We start from the raw sequence: 19942 nt of genomic DNA, 5'->3' as shown, positions 1-19942 counted from the left end.
ATATGATCAACATTAAGAAGCTTAAAGTTTTCTTTAGGTTCCAAATCACAACTAAGTTTAAAAAATTCAACTGCCTCATCTTTGAATCTATTATTAAGCTCTTCAACTTGAAAATCTATTGCAGCTGTAAATACATCAAATCGATAGTAGTGCTCATCTGTGATTGAATCATTTTGTTGACAAGAATCATTGCGGTCAAAAGTCAAAGTCAGTTCACATCATTTTTTTAAAACCAACATTAACAAAAAAATAATGTGTAGATTTGGACATTGGCAAATATCAAAAAATAATATGGACATTAATAAAAAAAACAAAAAGCTTGATACATCATTAAGTCATTATGCACAAAATTCAAATCATATAATATCACATATTATGATTCACATTAAAAATTGGAGCAATTTCTCAAAAATCAATACTTTATTTTTCTCAAAATAAATTCTTGTAAATATACACTAGTTCATACTAAAAAAATTAAAATTCTATAAAACTTTTAGCATTAATATAAATTAAATAAAGATATAATAAAATATGTAGTAACTGCATAATTATATTATCATATTAGCTCAATTTAATATACTTGTGTGTTATTATAAATATAGTCTAAAAATATATATATTTGAAACTTAAAGCTAATTTTAAAAATCAACTTATACTAAGTTTTTCAATATTTTGAACAAATACCAGCAAAAGTCAAATTTGATTATAGGTATTTGCATAAGGCCATTTTAAACATTTCCTCATAATTTAAAAAAATTCTTCAAATTTGTATCAATAAAGTAAAGCTAAAAAATCAAAAATAAGAAAAAAATTTTAAAAAAAAACCGAAAAGCCAAAAAAAAAAAATTTAAAAATTTGGGTGGGCTCCAGCCCAAGGGTGGCTCGGCCCTTGTTTAGGACTATAATTTCATGTGTAGAACAAAATGAAGAAACTTTATTTAATAGAAAATCCAGAGACAACTGTGGTATAACATAATATATTTGTGGTATGATTAAATAGATATGATGATGATAACATAGTATATTAAACCTGCATGAGTTATTTGCAAATGAAAAAAAAAATGCATAGCTTCGGTTTCCCTTGCCTCCTTGCAATTCCATACCTGAGATTTTACTTTTAGGTCCTGATTCGAACTTAAAAAATTGGATATCTCGAATAATTGGTCATCATATCTTCATTAATATAGTTTCAAAACATAACATCATATCTTCATTAGATCATTTTTTACTAAAATAATTTGTAGATATGTATGCTCAATTAATATGATTTTAGCTTTTATTTCATTAAATAAACTAAACAGAAGAAAAGTAACCTATTCGTGAATTGTGCATTAAACAATACATGAGCTTTTGCATTTTTAAAAACAAATATTGATTATCTTATCAAATACTAACATATAATATTAAAATTCAATTACCTAAAATCATATGTTAAAATAATATCAAATTGAAATCAATGATAAATAGTGTACTTTGTTTGTATGATTAAACGTCAATACAACAATAAAACTGTTAGATATGAGTGGTGAATGAACATTGGGAAATGTATCTTGTCTCACATTGGAAAATGTGCCAAAAAATCTACTTTATTAACTCTATGTTTGAGCTATGTGTTTGGGCCCCAAGGGGCACCAGAAATTTTTGGAAAGGGGGAGGACAGTGACAGGCTGGATCTCTGCGAAACACACACGCACGCGTCTGGCTCGGCTCGGCTCGATGCGATGCGATGCCTTGACTATATTAATCTTTTTGTACAAAATTTATCTGAAAAAATACTTTTTTTTCTTTTCGAAACAGTCCAATGTTTGCACACTTCATTCAGTGCTTAGTCCGAACCAGTATGGTGCTTCAGTTTGAACAGTGCTCGTGTGACTGTCCTTTTCTTCCAAACTTGAAAGCTCCGACATATCTTTGTTCGCTGACATCCGGAACTTGTAGTGCTGCAGTTTCTAGATTAGAGTTGTTGTATCTTGGGGAAGATTGTCGTTTCGTATAGCACGTGAATACGGGCAAATTCGTCTTGCAGGAAAAAGGATTTTCCTTACCTCAACTCGTACCGTTCTCTGTTCCAAATATCAACGAGAAACGTATATTACAAAAACAAGTTAAACTCTTTTATCTTTAAAATTATTATGCCCATGTAGCATACTGAAGATTGTTTTTTTACCTTTATTTGAAGCAAGTTGAATTAAATATTGCACTACTCCACATTTTAAAAAAAATTGGAGCCCCTCGAGGTATGGATCCTGGTACGACCGTCTCATGCGTCTCATGTCATGCCACGAGACCGAGAGATACAATAACGATGTTGTTTAACAATCGCACAATCGTAAATGACAAGTCTCGTAGTATAAATCTTACAAAAAACCAGTCTATATCATAAATCATATCAACTTCTTTGCAATGCGATTAAAAATAAAACGAAATGCGGTAGTGAATTATAACTTAACAAAATCAAATATAAATAGGTTTGATCTCGAATTGGTTCTTCATCACCAGCTCTAAAACATGACTTGTTTATATCATCTATATGAACTTCATTCTTATCTGGGATGAGAAAATAAGGGATGAGTATTTGGAAAAACAATCAACAAGTAGATCGTATACAACAAATACCAAGGATACATATATGTATATAAAATCATAATTTCGTTTATAAGCATGTTGAATATAATACGAACAAAAAATCAAACATAACATTGAAAATCATCTCATTTCCTTTGGCATTTCTAATTCAAATCATTTCAGTGCAATTCATATATTTCAAACATTCTTTCGAATATCATATCTAATATTGAACAACAAACATATTCAAAGATAGCATATCGAATAGAAACAAATATATCATGCCAATCGAGTTTTTCACAAACATACGTAGATGATTTTTGGAAAACATTAAGCCCACTTAAAGATAAATAAATTTGCAAACTTTATTTAAAAAAATACATACAAAAGCCTACTTACAAGAAACAAGTGTGTAAAATTATATGTATACAAAAGACCACTTAAAAAACTTAAATCGAAGTGTGAAGAAAGATGGTTGAGTGGTTCAGACAGAATGGGCATAAACGTGTGCAACAAAGCTTTAACTGGTGCAGAGTGTTGCTGCTAAACGAGTGATCAAGAAAGTTATTTTAACTCTACCTGTTGGTGCTAAAAATTTGGATAAAACCTCGCTGCTGCTGGTTGTTCGAGAAAATGACAGAATCTCGCCATTGGATGCTATACGAATTTTGAGAGAGTTTTGTAGCTTGAGAGTTGTGAATTTCTGAAAGCATTGGTCCATTATTTATATGAGATGATTTGAAGTCACCGATCAGTTGTCACTTATTGGTCATTATAGTCCTCTTAAATAAATTAAATGAGCATAACTCCAACTGTTATGCTAGGTGGTCAATGTGCACTTTAATTTGTTATTTAATCCAACTGTTAACACTGAAAACCACGTAAGTCATTGGGCAGAATCAAGTTGTCTGATGAAATGCTAAAATTGAGCTGGTGAAAATCGAGTTGGATGAGGTCTCGTCGCTTATAAGTCAAGCAACAAACATGTCTCACCGTTCATATTTCTCGTTGTTTGCAAGTCTCGCTGCTCGCAAATTTAGCTGCAATGTTTTCGTCGGTACATTTTTAGTTGCATAAAATCTCGCGGCTTGAATTTCTCATCGTTGAATACTCGAGCCGTTGACTGGAACTTTCGCTGTCTTTCACATCTCACCCCAGTACAAGCTTGCCTAAGTGACATTAATCAATTTTGGATGGTATTTAGTGCAAAAATTGTGATAATAGAGTGAGCGTATTGTGGCAAATAAGGCTATTTCGCGGGCAAGTCCAATAACGTGGTTGATGTACTATCTCGTCAATTTGAGCTTTCATATTCTGGTTGTGGCACCTCAAGTCAGCTCCTGGCCATATCGATTCCTTCATTCCAATTCCTGAACCAACTTAAATATGACGTTGAGTCAAACCCTTTCTACAAAAACCTTATTGACAAGCATTCTACATCACTTCGGTCAGTTTTCCATCTTAAGGATGGTCTAGTTTATCCACACCATCGCATTTGAGTTGACTCCAACTCCCAAATTATTTCCCAAATTTTATTTGAGTTTCATAACACTCTTGTTGCAGGGCATGGTGGGGTGCACAAGACCTTAGCTCGAATTGTTCCAAGTTTTTATTGGGAAAATATGAGGAGGCATATTCAGGTTTATGTGGCTAACTGTGCTATTTTCCAAAAAAACAAATATAGTACACAGAAATCGCAAGGGTTGTTGCAGCCTTTATCGGTTCCAGCGGGGGTATGGGAGGATATATCCATGGATTTCATCACCGATCTTTCGGCTTCGAAGGGGTTATCTGTGATCTTGGTAGTGGTTGAAAGGCTGTAAAAATTTGCAAATTTTGGGGCTCTTAAGTCTGGGTTTACAGCAACGATGGTAGCATCTTTATTTGTGGATATGGTGATTAAACCATTCATTTCCTCAATCTATTGTTTCATACCGCGATCCAGTTTTCTTGAGAAAATTCTAGGCAGAGTTGCTTAAGTTCAGTGGAACATCCTTGGCAATGTCTAGTGCGTACCATCTGCAAACCGATGGACAAATGGAAGCTTTGAACAAATATTTAGAGCAGTACTTGCGTGCTTTTGTGATGGATCAACCTTCTTGCTAGATTTGTTTTCTGTCTTGGGCCGAGCTGTGTTGCAATACCACATTTCATTCTTAAATTAATATGAAAACTTTTGAGGCCGTGTTTGGGAAGCCTCCCCCATTTATCCCTTTTTATATTGTAGGTTCTTCTTCTGTTGAGGTTGTGGATGCCTTGCTACATGATAGGGATGAGTTGTTGTCATCTTTGCATGCCCATATGCTGCAAGGTCAAGAACGAATGAAATTTCATGCTAATAAGAAACGTTCAGAAAAAGGTGCTTGAGGTGGGTAAATATTGTTATATCCAGTTACAGCCACACAAGCAAACTTCTTTGGCCGGGCATCGTTACACAAATTGAGCAAAAGATATTATGGTCCATTCACAATCGTCAAACATGTGGGTCATGTTGTTGCCTATAAATTGGAACTGTCACCTACAGTGAAAATCCATCCTATTTTTCACGTTTCGGTGTTAAAATTTTGTTCAAATCCTGAAGGAGTTCCGGAGTTGTCACTCCCCGTTACGTTTGTGGAAAGCAAACCTTTAATGTATCACTTGGCTATTCTCAATAATCGTCGAATTCGTCGGAATAACGTGTGGGTGCCTCAACTCTTGGTGCAGTGGCCATATCTGCCTTTAGAAGATACTTCTTGGGAAGATTTGACTCCTTTCAGCTGCTCTATCCGACTTTTCACCTTGAGGACAAGGTTCTGTCTAACAGGGAGAGCAATATTACGAGTCAAGAGGAGCTTGAGGGCAGAGGGCAACGGCCGCAACGCATGAGAGGTGCACCTAGGAGATTGGTAGACTTTATATCAGAGTATCTGTATAGCAATTGTGGGTAAGGAAATAGAAGACCACTGTCAATATTTAAGTTTCATTTTTATTATCAGTTTATTTCAAGTTTTATGCTTCCACACTATAGTTAATGTTTTTTAGATTTCGCTGCCACGAAACATTCTATGATTATAGGTAAGGAAATAGAAGACCACTACATTGAAGAAACGGCATCGCTACCTCCTGAGTTCTCGTCGTAATCACACTCTCCCTAACCGATGAATACTTTCGACATGTAAATGAAGATATGTGCACATACAAAAATGACAACAACAAGATGAAAAACATACTCACAATAATCAATCAACAACAAATAGAAAGTGAAAAAATCATTAAATGACCAAAAAGACCGAAAAATACTAAGATGAAAAAGTAGCTCCAAGCTTTTGCAATCGAAGAAAAAACATCACTAAATGACAAACAAAATCTTAAACAAGGAGTCAGCAAACGGTTAGTTTACGGACAAAATATAGGCAATGCACCAGAGAATCGCCGAAAAATGAAAAAAAAGGAACAATTTTTGTAATATATGAAGCTGGCTATACCAACGGAAGAACAATTAACATGGCAGGTTGAAGTTTAATAATAAGATAGAAAAATATATATATAATATAAGAGATTTTAGAAAAGATCCCTATCAGTGCATAATTTCACAACTTTTGGAAGAAAAAATATATTATTCCACTAGTCTTACTTTTTAATAATACCCATCAAGTTTCAAAAGAAACACTAAACTTTAAGGATTGAAAAATAGTATAAATTTAATTAAAATGAAGAGTAGGTCTCTTGTGAGACGGTTTCACGAATCTTTATCTTTGAGACGGATCAACACTACCGATATTCACAATAAAAAGTAATACTCTCAGCATAAAAATTTATATTCTTTCATGGATGACCCAAATAAGAGATCTGTCTCATAAAATACGACTCGTGAGACCGACTCACACAAGTTTTTGCCTAAAATGAGATTATAGACAAATCAAATGAAAGTTTAAAAATAATTATAATAATAATAATAATAAATATTTAAATTTAAAAGAAGGAAAAGATAATATTAAAATGTATAGCATTCAGTACGACCGGAGTCGTTTCATTTTCATAAACCCAAATGCTCAAAGTATTTGCAAGAACGTTGCTTTTCAATCCACACCGCCTCTTCAGTACTCCAACTCCATTCCGCATTCCTCTGTCTCCGATGTCCACCGCCGCCGCCGTCAAACGAGTGGGTACACACAATGGAAGCTTCCATTGCGACGAAGCCCTCGGCTGCTTCATGATTCGCCTCACTAACAAGTTTTCAGATGCTCACATCGTTCGTACGCGTGATTCTCAGGTTTCCTCACCTTCTCCCACCGCGAACCGTGATATAAATAATGTTTTGAAGCATTTAGATTTATAGGCCATGATGTGTTTGAATGACTGGTTTGATACTAGGTAATGATATGACACTCTCTCATCGTTTACTGTGGAAAATTTGAATTGTTTGGATATTTAGATGATTTGATAGGTAAAGTGTTTGAAATCCCAGTAACTTTATCACCATTCCTTGGAGTTTGCGTTGTAACTTTCAAGTATTTAGATACGCAGGTAACGTGTTTGTTAAAACGCCTGAACTACTGCAGGTACTTGATACCCTTGATGCCGTGCTTGATGTTGGTGGGGTCTATGATCCCGTGAAAGACCGTTATGATCATCATCAAAAGGGTTTTGATGAAGTTTTTGGGCATGGATTTAATACCAAGCTTAGTAGTGCTGGTCTTATTTACAAGGTAAATATGCATTATAGAATCTTGAGCTCAATTTTTGTCATCTAGTTGAGCAGATTAGTTACAAAGTTTGTAAGGTATAGTTTGTAGTCGTTTCATTTTGCTTCATAGTAAAATATGAGCTACAACTTCCTAAATGACTTTCGTATGAGGGCAGATTATGCTAATCTTTTACAAGAATACTTAAAATTTTGGAAATCTACATGTGAAACAGGTTCTTCCATGTTTTTGGTTTTAAAGGGTAATCTCGGTTGTGAACTTTCATATGTAGCATTTTGGGAAGGAGATAATTGCCAAGGAGCTTCAAGTTGATGAAGATCATCCGGACGTGCAACTATTGTTTCTGGCAGTTTATAAAAGCTTTATGGAGGTAATTAACCTTTTGTATTTATAAAACTTTTTTGTTATTATCATTTAGTTCTTCGATTGGGAATGATATAAATTTGTTGGTCATATAAGAGACAGTCTTTTATTAATGCTGTACCACGGTTGACTTGTCAATTCTTGATCTCTATGGAGGATCTAAATTATTCGGAATTGTTCTCGAATTTGTTCTGAAATCTAAGATATCACCTCTTTTATCTCTTACTTTTTAAAGATTTCCCAGCATGTATTATAATTATGCCATGGTTTATTGCAAAAATTGTTCTATGGTTTCATTTAGTTTTAGCTCATCCATATTGTACCATTTTCAAGTGATTGACTATCCAAATCGTTCTCCTGTTTGCGATGAGGGTTCCAGGTTCGAAAAGCAAAGCATAACATTCTTCATACTTTCTCCATTTTCGCTTCTGCAATGGCCTCGTGGATGAATGGAAAGGCCTCCAATCCTAGCAATAAGCCCCAGAATTCATCTGCATCTATGGTCAATCTCTTTGGAAATCAGAAGCCATCACCATTCCAAAAACCCTTTGTATTTCTCTGCCTCTGTATCGCAACACCAGTTTATTTCATAGAATTGGGCCATCTCATCCCAAAGCTCTATAAGGATAATTCTAAGTAACAGTATGGTACTTTGACGAGTTTATCAAATCTTGGATTTGATATCGTTTAAGGAGTACCGTTGGAATATAACTTTTTCCCTGTCATTTCCTTAGAGACATGCAATTTTTTCTTCAACTGTTTTCCTAGTGAGGGGCTAACCTACTGGGGTTAACTAAAGAAAGGATCCTCTAACTCAAGAAATAGAATATTTTTCCTAAGATAATATGTACTAATGTCAAGAAATGACGATATATTCCAAACATCATTAAGTAACTCTCCTACATAAACAATAGCTATATCAAAGATACTTGAACATAAATTTCTTTTTTGGATGTGATTACGATTTAGGCTGCTATGATCGGAAAAGGACCTACTGCTCAAGCTTGGCATATATTGCTGGAAATTAAATTTCTCCTCTAGTTTTTATGGTTTGAATAATTTTTTTAGAATGAGAAACTATCCAAATAGTATTAGCCTGTGTCATTTCATTAAGCTCAATACCTTCACGATCTCAAAATATGTCATTTTTCTGGCTTTGCCTTCCTCATATAAGTTTGAGGAATTTAACATAGCAGTGTTAAAGCTATTCATGTATGTTTTTTTAATGTTGACAGGCAATTGATGCCATTGACAATGGAATCAATCAGTATGATACAGACCAGACTCCAAGATACGTGAATGGTACACACTTGTCTTCACGGGTTGGAAAATTAAACTTGGATTGGATTGATCCTGATCAATCAGCTGAGAAGGAAAATGCAGCCTTTAATCGCGCAATGGCTCTAGCTGGGAGTGAGTTTTTGGATGTAAGGTTTCTTCGAGTTATTTTGGATAGTGCTGTTATTTGTCTCTTTCCAATTAATTTCTCATGAATTCGATACTAAAGGAAAATTATTGGTTTTTATATCGGTGTTTTTTATTCTTGATAATGTTTCACTTATGTCCTGGCTGAATCTGAAATTAATGATCAAATTAAAGTGGTGTGTGAACTTATGGTTTCAGGTCTAAACTTATTCTAAGAAGTTATTTTTTTAATCAGAGCATCCGCAGTCATGCACGATCATGGTTACCTGCTCGTTCAATTGTGATGGAATGTGTCGCTGCAAGGCATGATATTGATCCTAGCGGAGAAATTATGGTCCTGAATAGATTTTGTCCAGTAAGTGCTTTGGTTGAATCTGGGACAATGTAAATAATTTTTTGATTTGTAGCTTTGTCATGAACAGCAAGATATTCAGCTGCATACTCAGGTTTAGCCTATCACCCTATCCTTCATGAATAATGTTTTCTTGACTGTTGTATGTTCATGTTTGTACATCTCAGAGCAGCTCATATTCAGAATGTCTGGAGAGACTTGCAAAATGTGTCTCGAAATATAAGTGGTGGACATTTCCTGATCTTTTAAAATTATTTGAAATGAAGAAACTTTATCTGAGAAACCTGGTTCTGAAATTTTTACTGTCATTATCGTTTCTTGATAGAATTACTCTAGGGTAATACAGTTTCTTTGTCTCAAAGCCTTTTTTTTTGTTGCGTAATACATTGTGCTGCGCATGCATTTTTGTTCTTTAACAAATCTATCCATCGTAGAACTCTTGTTCGTGGTTTTTGGCCATCTTGTATTCAAAAAATATTTGTAGTCTAACTACTGTAACCTTGGAATCTTATCTTTCATGCATCAGCTCTAGAAAAAGAGTCTTCTCTAAGGATTTTTGCGACGCTGTTAAGAAATGACGATGGTCATGTTTTAAAAAGATTATTTATGATATCAGATTCTCTTTTGATTGCTGCATAATCTTGTTTGGTATTACCGAATTCAACTCGAACTTCAGCTCTTTTTAATTATCTCAAACAGTGGAAACTTCACCTTTTTGAGCTCGAGGGAGAGGAGAAGATTGACCCATCTCTTAAATATGTACTTTATCAGGTAGTTCTTAAATCTGGCTTTTAAGTTTTAATGCCCGCCTTCCTTGATTAATATACTCTCATTCAGTTCTTAAAACTTATGGCATTTTTTTAACATTTTCTTTCGGAAATTGTGCTGTTATGTTGTTCCTATTCAAAATTAGCTGTGAAGGGTCAAGTCTGGCACAAATTTTGTACAAATTCATATCTTTTAATCCATTCTCTTTTGGCGTTATGAATTTCTTGTCCATAGATTAGAGACCCTTCCAGCGATTTGAGAAATAATTTGTGTAGAATATTTTTGTATACCGATAATTTGCATGGATAGATCAACCTATTCTAAGGTTAACCAAGTTTAATGCACTATAAAATGTTTTAGGACGATCGTAGCAAAAATTGGCGAGTTCAGGCTGTGGCAATAGCTCCGGACAGATTTGAGAGTCGGAAGGCACTTCCTGTTCAATGGCGTGGTTTGAGAGACGACGAACTCTCTAAAGAATCTGGAATTCCCGGATGCGTATTTGTCCATATGAGCGGGTTTATAGGTGGAAATCATACATATGAAGGTGCACTTGCTATGGCGAGATCTGCTTTGAAGCTTTAAACTATGGAATCAGCAATTAAGTTACTTCCTATAAGAATTGGATTACAAGCTACTCTATTTGATGTTTTTCATGTCACATCCCTTGAATTTAATTTTTCAACCAAGAATAGTTACTAAATTTCATCGAGGATGGATAATTGCAAGGATAACCTAAAACATTTATGGGCATCTTTTAATGTTTTGTATGTACGATCCTTTATTTTGATAGTTTAATTCCCATGCTGCTAGCTCAAAAAACCATGAGTCTAAATGTGAGTCAAAGAAGTTATTTATGTGGTAATACTCCAAGTGCCGTCATCTTTGACATACCAACACCGTTGGTTCGGTATCTGTTGCTGCCACCTTTGGACTTTCGGGTCCATTAGGTTCCAATCGACTACTTTAATTTGTAAAGAATACTAAAGCATGTTGATTCAAAAAAAATAGCATGGTAAATGATTTTCAATTTATACGTAACGTCATAGATACATATAATCATTTCTTTCTTTCCACAAATCAGTAATTTGATTGTTTGTCTAAACCTTCAAAAAAGCACCAGATTTTTACTTATTGACCGATAATTTGAATGCAAAAACTTATGTGAGACGGTTCCACAGATCGTATTTTGTGAGATAGATTTTTTATTTGGGTCATCCATGAAAAAGTATTACTTTTTATGCTAAGAGTAATACTTTTTATTGTGAATATCGGTAGGGTTGACTCGTCTCACAGATAAAGATTCGTGAGACCATCTCAAAAGAGAGCTAATCTAATTTGAATAGATCCCATTTAGTGCCGACAAAAAAAAATGATTAATCAAAATATGTGTCATGGATTTAGTATAGAAACCAATTTCGAATGAATTAGAAATTTATAAATAAAGTAAACGTGAAAAGTAGGATCAGTATGATTGGTTAAGCTCGATGTTACACAGATGATCGTGGGTGATAATTGAATAGGTGTTATCGAAGAATATGACTATAAGAGCATCCACAATCCCACCAACTCATCAAAAAGCCTGGGATCCACTGCCACATACTCATTATAACAACATATCTCTTTTACTCACGTTCTTTTTAACATTCAAACTCATTATTTATTGGTCTCATAGTCCACTCAATCATCTTAAATTTTTTTCATATTAAATAAATATGTTTTAAATATATTTTACATTATTTAAATCATTATTCTAATTTTTAAAACCATCTTATTTTTAATAAAATAATTTTATTAATTTTAAAATATAATATTAATTTTTTTTAAAATATATTTATTAAATAAAGTAGGTGTTCGAAAGAAATAATTATGAAATTAAAATGAAACAATAACTTAGAAATAAACTACACTTTGATGAAATTAAAACTAACATATGAAATAATAATTCATAACCGTTGAAGGGAAAGTCAAAAAGTTAAAAATTTAAAAGCAAAATTAAAATAATTCAAAACATGTGAGGCCCGCGCGTCAGCTACAATTTGTGGAAAAATGTCGCTAATTGTCGAATTTTTAAAAAAAAATAAACTGACTCACCTGACGCCCACTCACAATGGAGAAGGATATAACGCTCACTCATAATGGAGAGAGGTGTTAAATGGGTGTTATACCCTAATCACCATGAAAACAAAGTCAAGACTTCATAAAAATATAGTTCAAATCTTATCTTGACTTTAAACAGATATTCTATCCAAATTGTTATTGTATCCAATATTTTTTTAATAATTACTTATCTTCTTCCCAACGAACTATTAAGAAGAAAACACCGTGGCAACTTTTCAATCTTTAAAATATTGCAAGTTGCAACAAAGTTTATATATCATCATTTTCCCACCTATTTACTGAGAATTTCCAATTTCCCAGCAATGTTATAATCCAAAGTGAGTGACATTAGAGATTTAATTCGATCTATTCTATACCCTTTTCTACATTTTTCTTAATTTGCCAAAATTCAATGAATTTTTAATCGAGAAGATTGTATTTTTAGTTTTATATATTTATAATTTTACCATTTTGTTTTGTTATGTTATCAATTTCAGTTTTATTCATTTATATTTTAGATGTTGATAATTTTAATCATTTTCAATTGATGATATTAATGTTATATTATATATGTCAACGTCACATCGATGTTACGTCAAAGAAGCAAGAAATAGCTAAATATGAAAATAAAATACAATTTTCCCTTACGTCAAAGAAGCAAGAAATAGCTAAATATGAAAATAAAATACAATTTTCCCTTCTTAATTTAATCAAGTGTGATTTGCACTTTAAATCACGTTCTATGCAGCACGCAATTACAAAAACATGGAATCCCTGTTACTTTGATGCTTCTTCCTCCCCCTAATCACTCATCACCAGCATACCCAATACTCCGACGCACAAAACTCCGTCGTTTTGTCATATTGCTAAACCCTCAGTAAATTAACGCCAGTCTTTTTTGCAGGTGTAACGATTATCAGGTGAGTCTGCGCTCTAAATTTTCCTTCGATTACCGCAAAAAAGACGCCTAGATTCTTGATTTTTCGAATACTTTCTGGCAATGGGTCAGTAATTTTGACGGGTTTTATTTATTTTTTGGGTTCGGTTTATTTTAATTTTACCACTTATTTTCTTTGGCTTTTTGTTGTGGAAACCTTGCTTCATCTATATTATATTCGTGCTTACCATATGAGTTCAGAACTGAATTCTTTACAATGACTATTTTGTGGATTTTATTCATTTTTCAATGTCTGCTTTCTCCTCTCTTGTTTTTTTTTCTTTTTTAATTGTTGAAAACAGATAATAATTGGTCGGATAAAGGAAGATAGCATAAATTGTCTTTCTCAGAAGACGAAATAGAAATAAAGGTAAAGTCTCTATCTTCTTCATGTTTTCAAATGATTTTGGCATTACCAAGAAAGGGTCGTTGAGTTCTTTCTAAAATTACAGGATCTTTATTTGAAGCAGCTGTTGTTGAATATTGGTGTGAATTTTGAGAATCAAATGGCTGAAATGACTGGTCCGAGGTTGTACAGTTGCTGCAATTGTAGAAATCATGTTGCCCTTCATGATGATGTAATCTCTAAAGCATTTCAGGTGAAACTTTAGCTAGTTTTTCTTTGCCTTTTCCCCTACTAAATTTCTCTGAACTTGCTTGATAAATGTTTTCTTGGTTATTGGACTAGGAGTGAACTCATTTCATATAAATCTTTTCGGAAAATTCAATAGGATTCTTTGTTAGATGATAAACTTCTCAATTCATTTTGTCTCTTGTCTTGCGGTAACTCTATTTTAGTTGCGGCGACTGAGCCAAGAATGACAAGGAGCGCAGGTAAGATAGATTTTGGGAAGGTGCATTTTTAGAAATCACTTATATTTTAGATTTTAATAGCAAGAAAATTTAGAAGACGTCGGTTCTTACACGTATTGTTGGTACTCATGACAGGGAAGAAATGGTCGAGCATTTCTGTTCTCCCACGCTATGAACATTTCTTTGGGGCCCAAAGAAGATAGGCGGCTGATGACCGGCCTTCATACAGTAGCGGATGTCTTTTGCTCCGACTGTCATGAGGAATTGGGGTGGAAATACGAGAAAGCTTACGAGGAAACTCAAAAGTACAAGGAAGGAAAAATAATTCTAGAAAAATCGAAAATCGTTAAAGAGAACTGGTAGTTTATGATAAAGTTCTTGATGTCTCCACATAAAGTGTACAGCCTGATTGTCTTCTTACCCACCAAAAAGATGTATCTCATATTGAGAACGTCTCATTCATTGTTGGTTCTTCTGCATATATTCCATATTTGTTGCATAAAAGCATGTTTAAAGTTTGGGATTTGTGAATATATATTGCCAATTGATGTATGTATGTATATGTGTTAACATCATAAGATGATTCTTTCATGCCATCGATATTTGATTCTGGTTAAAGGCACAACTGCAAGCTCATTAATGTGTTACTGGAATAATAAGAATTCGTGCATCTCAAAATATGACCATCCTCATGTTTCTTTGAATCCCTAAGAATTTCGCCATTCTTGGACTTAAGCTGAATGTGAATTCCATTCTGGTTTATAACGAGATTTACACAACAGAAAATGTTAGAATTTTTGTCACCGTCAAATTATTTCTTGAAAGTTAAGATCGATGAGGAGATGTGGGAACTTTATTTCTACTAAGCAGCGTATGATAACAGCTAATTAAGCAGCAGACGCTCTTGAATTAGTTTCAATTTAAATTCTTTTTCTTGTAATCTCCGTGCTAACAGAAGTTCAACTCAACTTTTACATAGTATATTATATAGATAGTTATAAAATGACTTGTAAACTTGATTAGTTTTCACACTAAAATGTATCCCGACGTAAACACTAACTTTTTTAAGACCGTACCATGCAACTACAAATACTAACTAGTTAGGGGAAACTTATTCCAAATCGGCAACCATCATCGAGCTTTAGCAATCAATGGCATTAAAAAATATCAGTATGTGTAAACAATTTCAATAAACTGAGTAACACCACCAGCAAACCAAGGTTTCATCTAATCCAAATCAAAGAAGTAACTTGTGCACATGTTTTATCAACTTTTTGACCTAATAAAGTTGATGAGAAGCAACACAAAACTAAGGTGAGAAGAAAATGAGAAGTTTTTCAAATCAAAAACTAACGTCTTATCACCTCTAAACAGCTTATATTTTCTTCAGCATCCACTTCTTTTTGGCATTTTCAATTGCCTCCTCTTTCATCTTCAGAAGTTCACAGCAACGCTGCTGATAATGCAAATTGATGGCATCAAGCTCCACCTTAAGATCATGGCACATATTGTTTTCTTTGTCCACCAGAGAAAGAGAAGAAACACCGAAATCCATCTCACTAGATGCTGTGTTCCAAGAACCTGCAAAAGATGTCCCTGAATTTTTTATACTTTCACTCATCAAGGACTCCCTGATGCTATTTCTATGTTTCTCAACAACAATATATTCAGCTGATCCGAAATCTTCCACATGCTCTATAACAGAAGTCGGTAAGGTGTGTTGGGACGATGCTCCAGTTGATTCTCTACCGTTGCTATTCAATTCCATGAACTGTGATAATGCGTTGTGCTCACTAGTTTCTTTAGCAAGATTCCTGTTTGAACAATGTTGTCTAGCATCACAGGCAGCAATTTGGTTACTGTAAAGTGTAGCAGAGTCATAAACAGAATTTTTCCCCCCATTCAAACTTTCAGATGGTGTACTCCAATTGGTTAGAAGTTTTGAAACTAAAGTATCGATCAACTCAGCTATCAAAGCAACATCATCTTTCCACAAATCAAGCTGTTCAACCATCTCCGCAGCAAGTGAAAGTGCTGTATCAGCATGAAGATAAAATACGAAGTGAACATTCCTCACCCGACCTGTTACATATGTTTGGAATGTTAAACAAGTTTCAAGTGGGACAAATCAAACCAGGAATGGTTTTAACAAGAGACATTTATAATTACATACCAGAACAGTCGGCAATCCTCAAGTTTAAAGACACTGAATTACCGTCACAGTTCTCCCCTTTTAAGGTAAATTCGTTTCTCTCATTCCATCTCTGAAGTTCAAGAGTTGAGACACATGTTCCAACAATGCTTTCAGCAAAAGTGCTACCTGATAGCGTTTTGTAAGATGCATCAACGTCCATCAGAAGAGAATCAGATCTTACTGAGTTCATTGATTTGGACACATCAGAAATCTGTGAAGGTGCACAAGTGAAATCCTTGTGATCTTCAGACAAAAGGAATGATCCTTTCAAGAGCTCAGCAGCACTTAACCTCTGAGGAGCTGGAGCCAAACATTTTTCAATGAAATCTTTCACTTCAGGATCCTTCACTGTTCCCAGGGCAGCAGGCTTTATGCCCTAAAATTTTAATCAGTAGGAATAATTGCGTCATCAGATGCACTTAACCCATTTAATTGCTTAAAGGATCATTTTGGTATAGTAAAATAAGGTAAAAGTGAACTTACAGAAGTAACCTTCTTGTATATCTGAGCTTGATTTTTGCATTCGCTGTATGGATATTCACAGGTTATCAACTCTAACATGCACATCCCAAAAGAATAAATGTCCACCAGCTCATTGTATTCCTCTTCATATAGCTCTGGTGCCATAAATTCCGGTGTACCTGTAGGAAAATCCGAAGTGACAATAACACTATTGAGAATGATGGTCGCTGAATTGAATATATATTCTTACAAGTAAGCCAAACAACTACCAATAACACTTCTGGCAGTGGGTTGTTGCATTATTGTAGCCAATCCAAGATCTCCAATTTTAACTTGTCCATGATTTCCGTTAACAAAAATGTTATCACATTTTAAATCCCTGTGAATAACAGGAGGATTGTGAGTATGGAGATAGTGTAGCCCACGGAGGATCTGCCTGGCCCAGTTCTTGATGGCCTTTATATTGACACTCTTATGCTTCTTACGGTACCTAAACAAGATCGAAGCACATCACTAAACATATTTCAACAGAAATAAATAAAAATAATAAAACGGTGAGACATAAAAACTGAAAGCCAAGTGAAACAGTATGAGAAAACTCACTGCCTCAAACTTCCCGAAGTGAATAATTCAGTGATCAGATTAATGGTTTTCTTCTCATCATCCACCCAAGAGGCATAGGACCTAATAACATTTTCATGTTTCAGTGTTCTTAACAGATGAACCTCGGAATACAGCCTCTCCAGATGTTCGGGGGACTGCAGCGCATCCTCAATAGTCACTTGGCTCCATGCAACTTCCACGCCCTCAATTTCATCAAACCCCTTGTAACTGAAAAAAATAAGAAAAGTAAAAATTTGGCAGGCAGATAACTTTTATTCTGCCATTTAAATTTACAAAACCGACAACACGCAAACATTATAAGAAGAACAAAATTTAAAAGATAGTCAAGGACGCATACACATTCTTGAATGCTCCCCTTCCCAGGATTTCACTATACTGGAGGAAGAAAAAGAGAGGTAATAAAACAACAGAAGTAAATATATCTAAGAAATTGAAGAAATAAACAAGCCAATAAAAAGCAGAATCAGTGGTATGTATCCATTGTACAAGTCGCAGTAAAATGAGTTGCACACTTTCTTCTACCAACACAGGCCCACTTTCAATTAGTACAGCCTTTTTTATTCTCTTTGGGAAATGATGGAGTGTGGATCAGCATCAGGTTGGAGGTAAGCAGTAGAAGATGCTGGCCCACTTCGCAAAAATGTTTAGATATCTCGAACAATGAGAAAATCTTAACCACAAGATTTTTCAAACTGCCCAACATTATTATACCTCTTTTAGAAGAAAAATGGTGATAAAAAAGTCATTTTGATGCATATAAAGTTTGCAATATTTATTTGCACTCGCGGAACAATCTAAAATTTTGACAAATCAATATATTCTTGACTTGGGGAAAACCATATTTGTTTAGGCTCCAAGTCATCTTACTGCAATTTTAACTAGACCGAATGAGAGTGTACACGCCGGTAAAGCTCGAGTTCATGACAGAACAAACTAAAACTTAATAATAAATGTCTGATCTATCCTATTACTAAAGACATCCTTAAGGCTTCTTCTGCAACAATGGAGAATGGGATTAACCAATTATAAACGCAAAAAAGGGAACAACACAAATATGAAATTAATCAATAATAAACTAGTGAGATGGATCCGCACTGTTCATATCATTAAAAAATAATATCTTCACATACACTGCTACATTAAAACAATTATTCTGGGGTCCCGGAAGTTTGCTGTATAAAGGGAAGATGACAAATGCAGTAAACAAGAGGTCGATCTTCTTGAACTCGATATGAATTAGAAGGTGGAATAAAATTAGAGCAGTTAAAAAGCTAGAACCTCGATCCATTTTAAAAAAGAGAAGCGCCTACCTAAACCAAGCAATAAAAATTATAAACCAGCACACGAGATTCAGAAATTAAACAAATTTATCAAAAATTGACAAAGAAATTAAAGAAATTAAAAATCAGTACGATGAAAATACCCGAAAATACCGCCTGTCCGGGGATATTTCAACAACATCAGAATCTACAGCCTCAATCTTTATTTTCTTATCCAATTTCTGCTTCAGGTAATCGTTATTCACACAATCCATCTCCAAAAAATTTATAAGAAATTTATTTATTTTTTTAAAAAGCAGAAAAAGTACAATTAAACTGTACAAATAAACTCAGGCTAGAAAAGCAGAGGTTCGGAAAAAGCTTCGCAAGCAACGGAAAACGAATCAATGGTAGACCCAAATTGGAACAGGCATCCGAAGATATTCACTTGCAGCGAACACGATGAAGAGTTCAGATTTACTTCACGCCCAATTACCCTTGCCATCTCATTTAGTAATAATTCAAGGTTATACAAAACGATTGGCAAAAAGGTAGAGAAGGATTCAAGGTCCGGATGACTCAATCGAATTAGGTCATGAAACCTAAACCCTAGAAATCTACCCCCTTTATATCATATCATGGGAAGGGGTTGTTGAATCTGAGAAAGTCAAAAACTTAGAAATCAACTGAGGAAAAACCAGAACTTTTTGCCGACGGCTGATTGATTTGAACCCATTAATATCCTCAATCAATTCAAATTTATACGAAGAATTAAAGAAGAAGAACAAGTAATTATCGATCCGGTAGCCTTTTAGGATTGTGATAACGACGCGAGCATCTTTTCTTTTTAATTTAATAATAACCAGTGGGACCCTTGATGAATAATCTCTACCGTCAAAATATGTTGCCTTGATCATCATCCACCGTTAAATTATTTGCATCATTCGAAAATGGAGATTTGATTGTGCGATAACACCCTTCGAAATCTTTTTAAAATTTGATTTCTTAGTCGATAAAGAATTTAAACAAGATGATCTTTTTTTAAAATAAAAAAAACATAGAAGATATATTTTCAGTTTTTTCCTAGATTTTCGAAGAGTTCGGTTTTTGAGATCTTATTCTAATATTTGTTAAGATCAAATTATCCTTACATGTAAATCTGTATAATATAGAATCGATATTGATAATATTAATCAATTAATTAATAATAACAAAAATATGACAAAAACTTGTGGGAGACGATCGTATTTTATGATACGGATCTCTTATTTGAGTCATCTATGAAAAAGTATTACTTTTTATGTTAAGAATATTACTTTTTATTGTGAATATCGGGAGGGTTGACATGTCTCACATATAAAGATTCGTGACACCGTCTCACAAGAGACCTAC

At 34.1% G+C, this 19942-nt stretch overlaps 3 protein-coding genes across 10 annotated transcripts; 2 read left to right on the top strand and 1 right to left on the bottom strand.

The window, feature by feature from the left end:
- The first annotated feature begins 6558 nt into the window (after nt 1-6558).
- On the top strand, nt 6559-10931 carry LOC140968355 (uncharacterized). The gene is made up of 7 exons (XM_073429283.1): nt 6559-6820; nt 7110-7256; nt 7525-7623; nt 8852-9043; nt 9277-9396; nt 10093-10164; nt 10522-10931. Exons 1-7 carry the CDS (start codon nt 6596-6598, stop codon nt 10744-10746), a joined length of 1080 nt encoding a protein of 359 aa, XP_073285384.1. The 5' UTR covers nt 6559-6595; the 3' UTR covers nt 10747-10931.
- A 2062-nt stretch (nt 10932-12993) lies between these two features.
- LOC140968356 (protein yippee-like At4g27745) lies at nt 12994-14602 on the top strand. 7 transcript variants are annotated; one of them, XM_073429287.1, is made up of 4 exons: nt 12994-13181; nt 13501-13568; nt 13669-13797; nt 14147-14602. In XM_073429287.1, exons 3-4 carry the CDS (start codon nt 13705-13707, stop codon nt 14372-14374), a joined length of 321 nt encoding a protein of 106 aa, XP_073285388.1. In that variant the 5' UTR covers nt 12994-13181; nt 13501-13568; nt 13669-13704; the 3' UTR covers nt 14375-14602. The 7 variants fall into 7 exon arrangements, with proteins under 7 accessions (XP_073285388.1, XP_073285385.1, XP_073285391.1 ...); XM_073429284.1 differs by having other exon boundaries at nt 12995-13181; nt 13651-13797; XM_073429289.1 differs by having other exon boundaries at nt 12996-13181; nt 13501-13537; nt 13619-13797.
- A 545-nt stretch (nt 14603-15147) lies between these two features.
- Nucleotides 15148-19350, bottom strand: LOC140968358 (probable serine/threonine-protein kinase WNK10). 2 transcript variants are annotated; one of them, XM_073429291.1, is made up of 7 exons: nt 18715-19350; nt 17629-17666; nt 17271-17498; nt 16937-17157; nt 16689-16846; nt 16185-16581; nt 15148-16093 (listed from the first exon to the last, which is right to left on the bottom strand). In XM_073429291.1, exons 1-7 carry the CDS (start codon nt 18823-18825, stop codon nt 15387-15389), a joined length of 1860 nt encoding a protein of 619 aa, XP_073285392.1. In that variant the 5' UTR covers nt 18826-19350; the 3' UTR covers nt 15148-15386. The 2 variants fall into 2 exon arrangements, with proteins under 2 accessions (XP_073285392.1, XP_073285393.1); XM_073429292.1 differs by lacking the exon at nt 17629-17666.
- Nucleotides 19351-19942: the final 592 nt, after the last annotated feature.

This window comes from Primulina huaijiensis, unplaced genomic scaffold (genome assembly GCF_012295235.1).
Source record: "Primulina huaijiensis isolate GDHJ02 unplaced genomic scaffold, ASM1229523v2 scaffold35645, whole genome shotgun sequence".
NCBI classification, from domain to species: Eukaryota; Viridiplantae; Streptophyta; class Magnoliopsida; order Lamiales; family Gesneriaceae; genus Primulina; species Primulina huaijiensis.
The sequence above is the reverse complement of the archived record's forward strand: the minus strand, read 5'-3'. Positions and strand labels throughout refer to the sequence as shown.

What these genes read in the sequence shown, in the direction of transcription:
- LOC140968355 (XM_073429283.1), top strand. Translation starts at nt 6,596, where the DNA reads ATGCTCAAAGTATTTGCAAGAACGTTGCTTTTCAATCCACACCGCCTC. An exon ending in TTTATAAAAGCTTTATGGAG is followed by an intron (nt 7,624 to 8,851) that starts GTAATTAACCTT and finishes TAATGTTGACAG; the next exon opens with GCAATTGATGCCATTGACAA. An exon ending in CTGGGAGTGAGTTTTTGGAT is followed by an intron (nt 9,044 to 9,276) that starts GTAAGGTTTCTT and finishes TTTTTTAATCAG; the next exon opens with AGCATCCGCAGTCATGCACG.
- LOC140968356 (XM_073429287.1), top strand. Translation starts at nt 13,705, where the DNA reads ATGGCTGAAATGACTGGTCCGAGGTTGTACAGTTGCTGCAATTGTAGA. An exon ending in TAATCTCTAAAGCATTTCAG is followed by an intron (nt 13,798 to 14,146) that starts GTGAAACTTTAG and finishes TACTCATGACAG; the next exon opens with GGAAGAAATGGTCGAGCATT.
- LOC140968358 (XM_073429291.1), bottom strand. Translation starts at nt 18,825, where the DNA reads ATGGATTGTGTGAATAACGATTACCTGAAGCAGAAATTGGATAAGAAA. An exon ending in ACTTCGGGAAGTTTGAGGCA is followed by an intron (nt 17,158 to 17,270) that starts GTGAGTTTTCTC and finishes GATCTTGTTTAG; the next exon opens with GTACCGTAAGAAGCATAAGA. An exon ending in TATACAAGAAGGTTACTTCT is followed by an intron (nt 16,582 to 16,688) that starts GTAAGTTCACTT and finishes TTAAAATTTTAG; the next exon opens with GGCATAAAGCCTGCTGCCCT.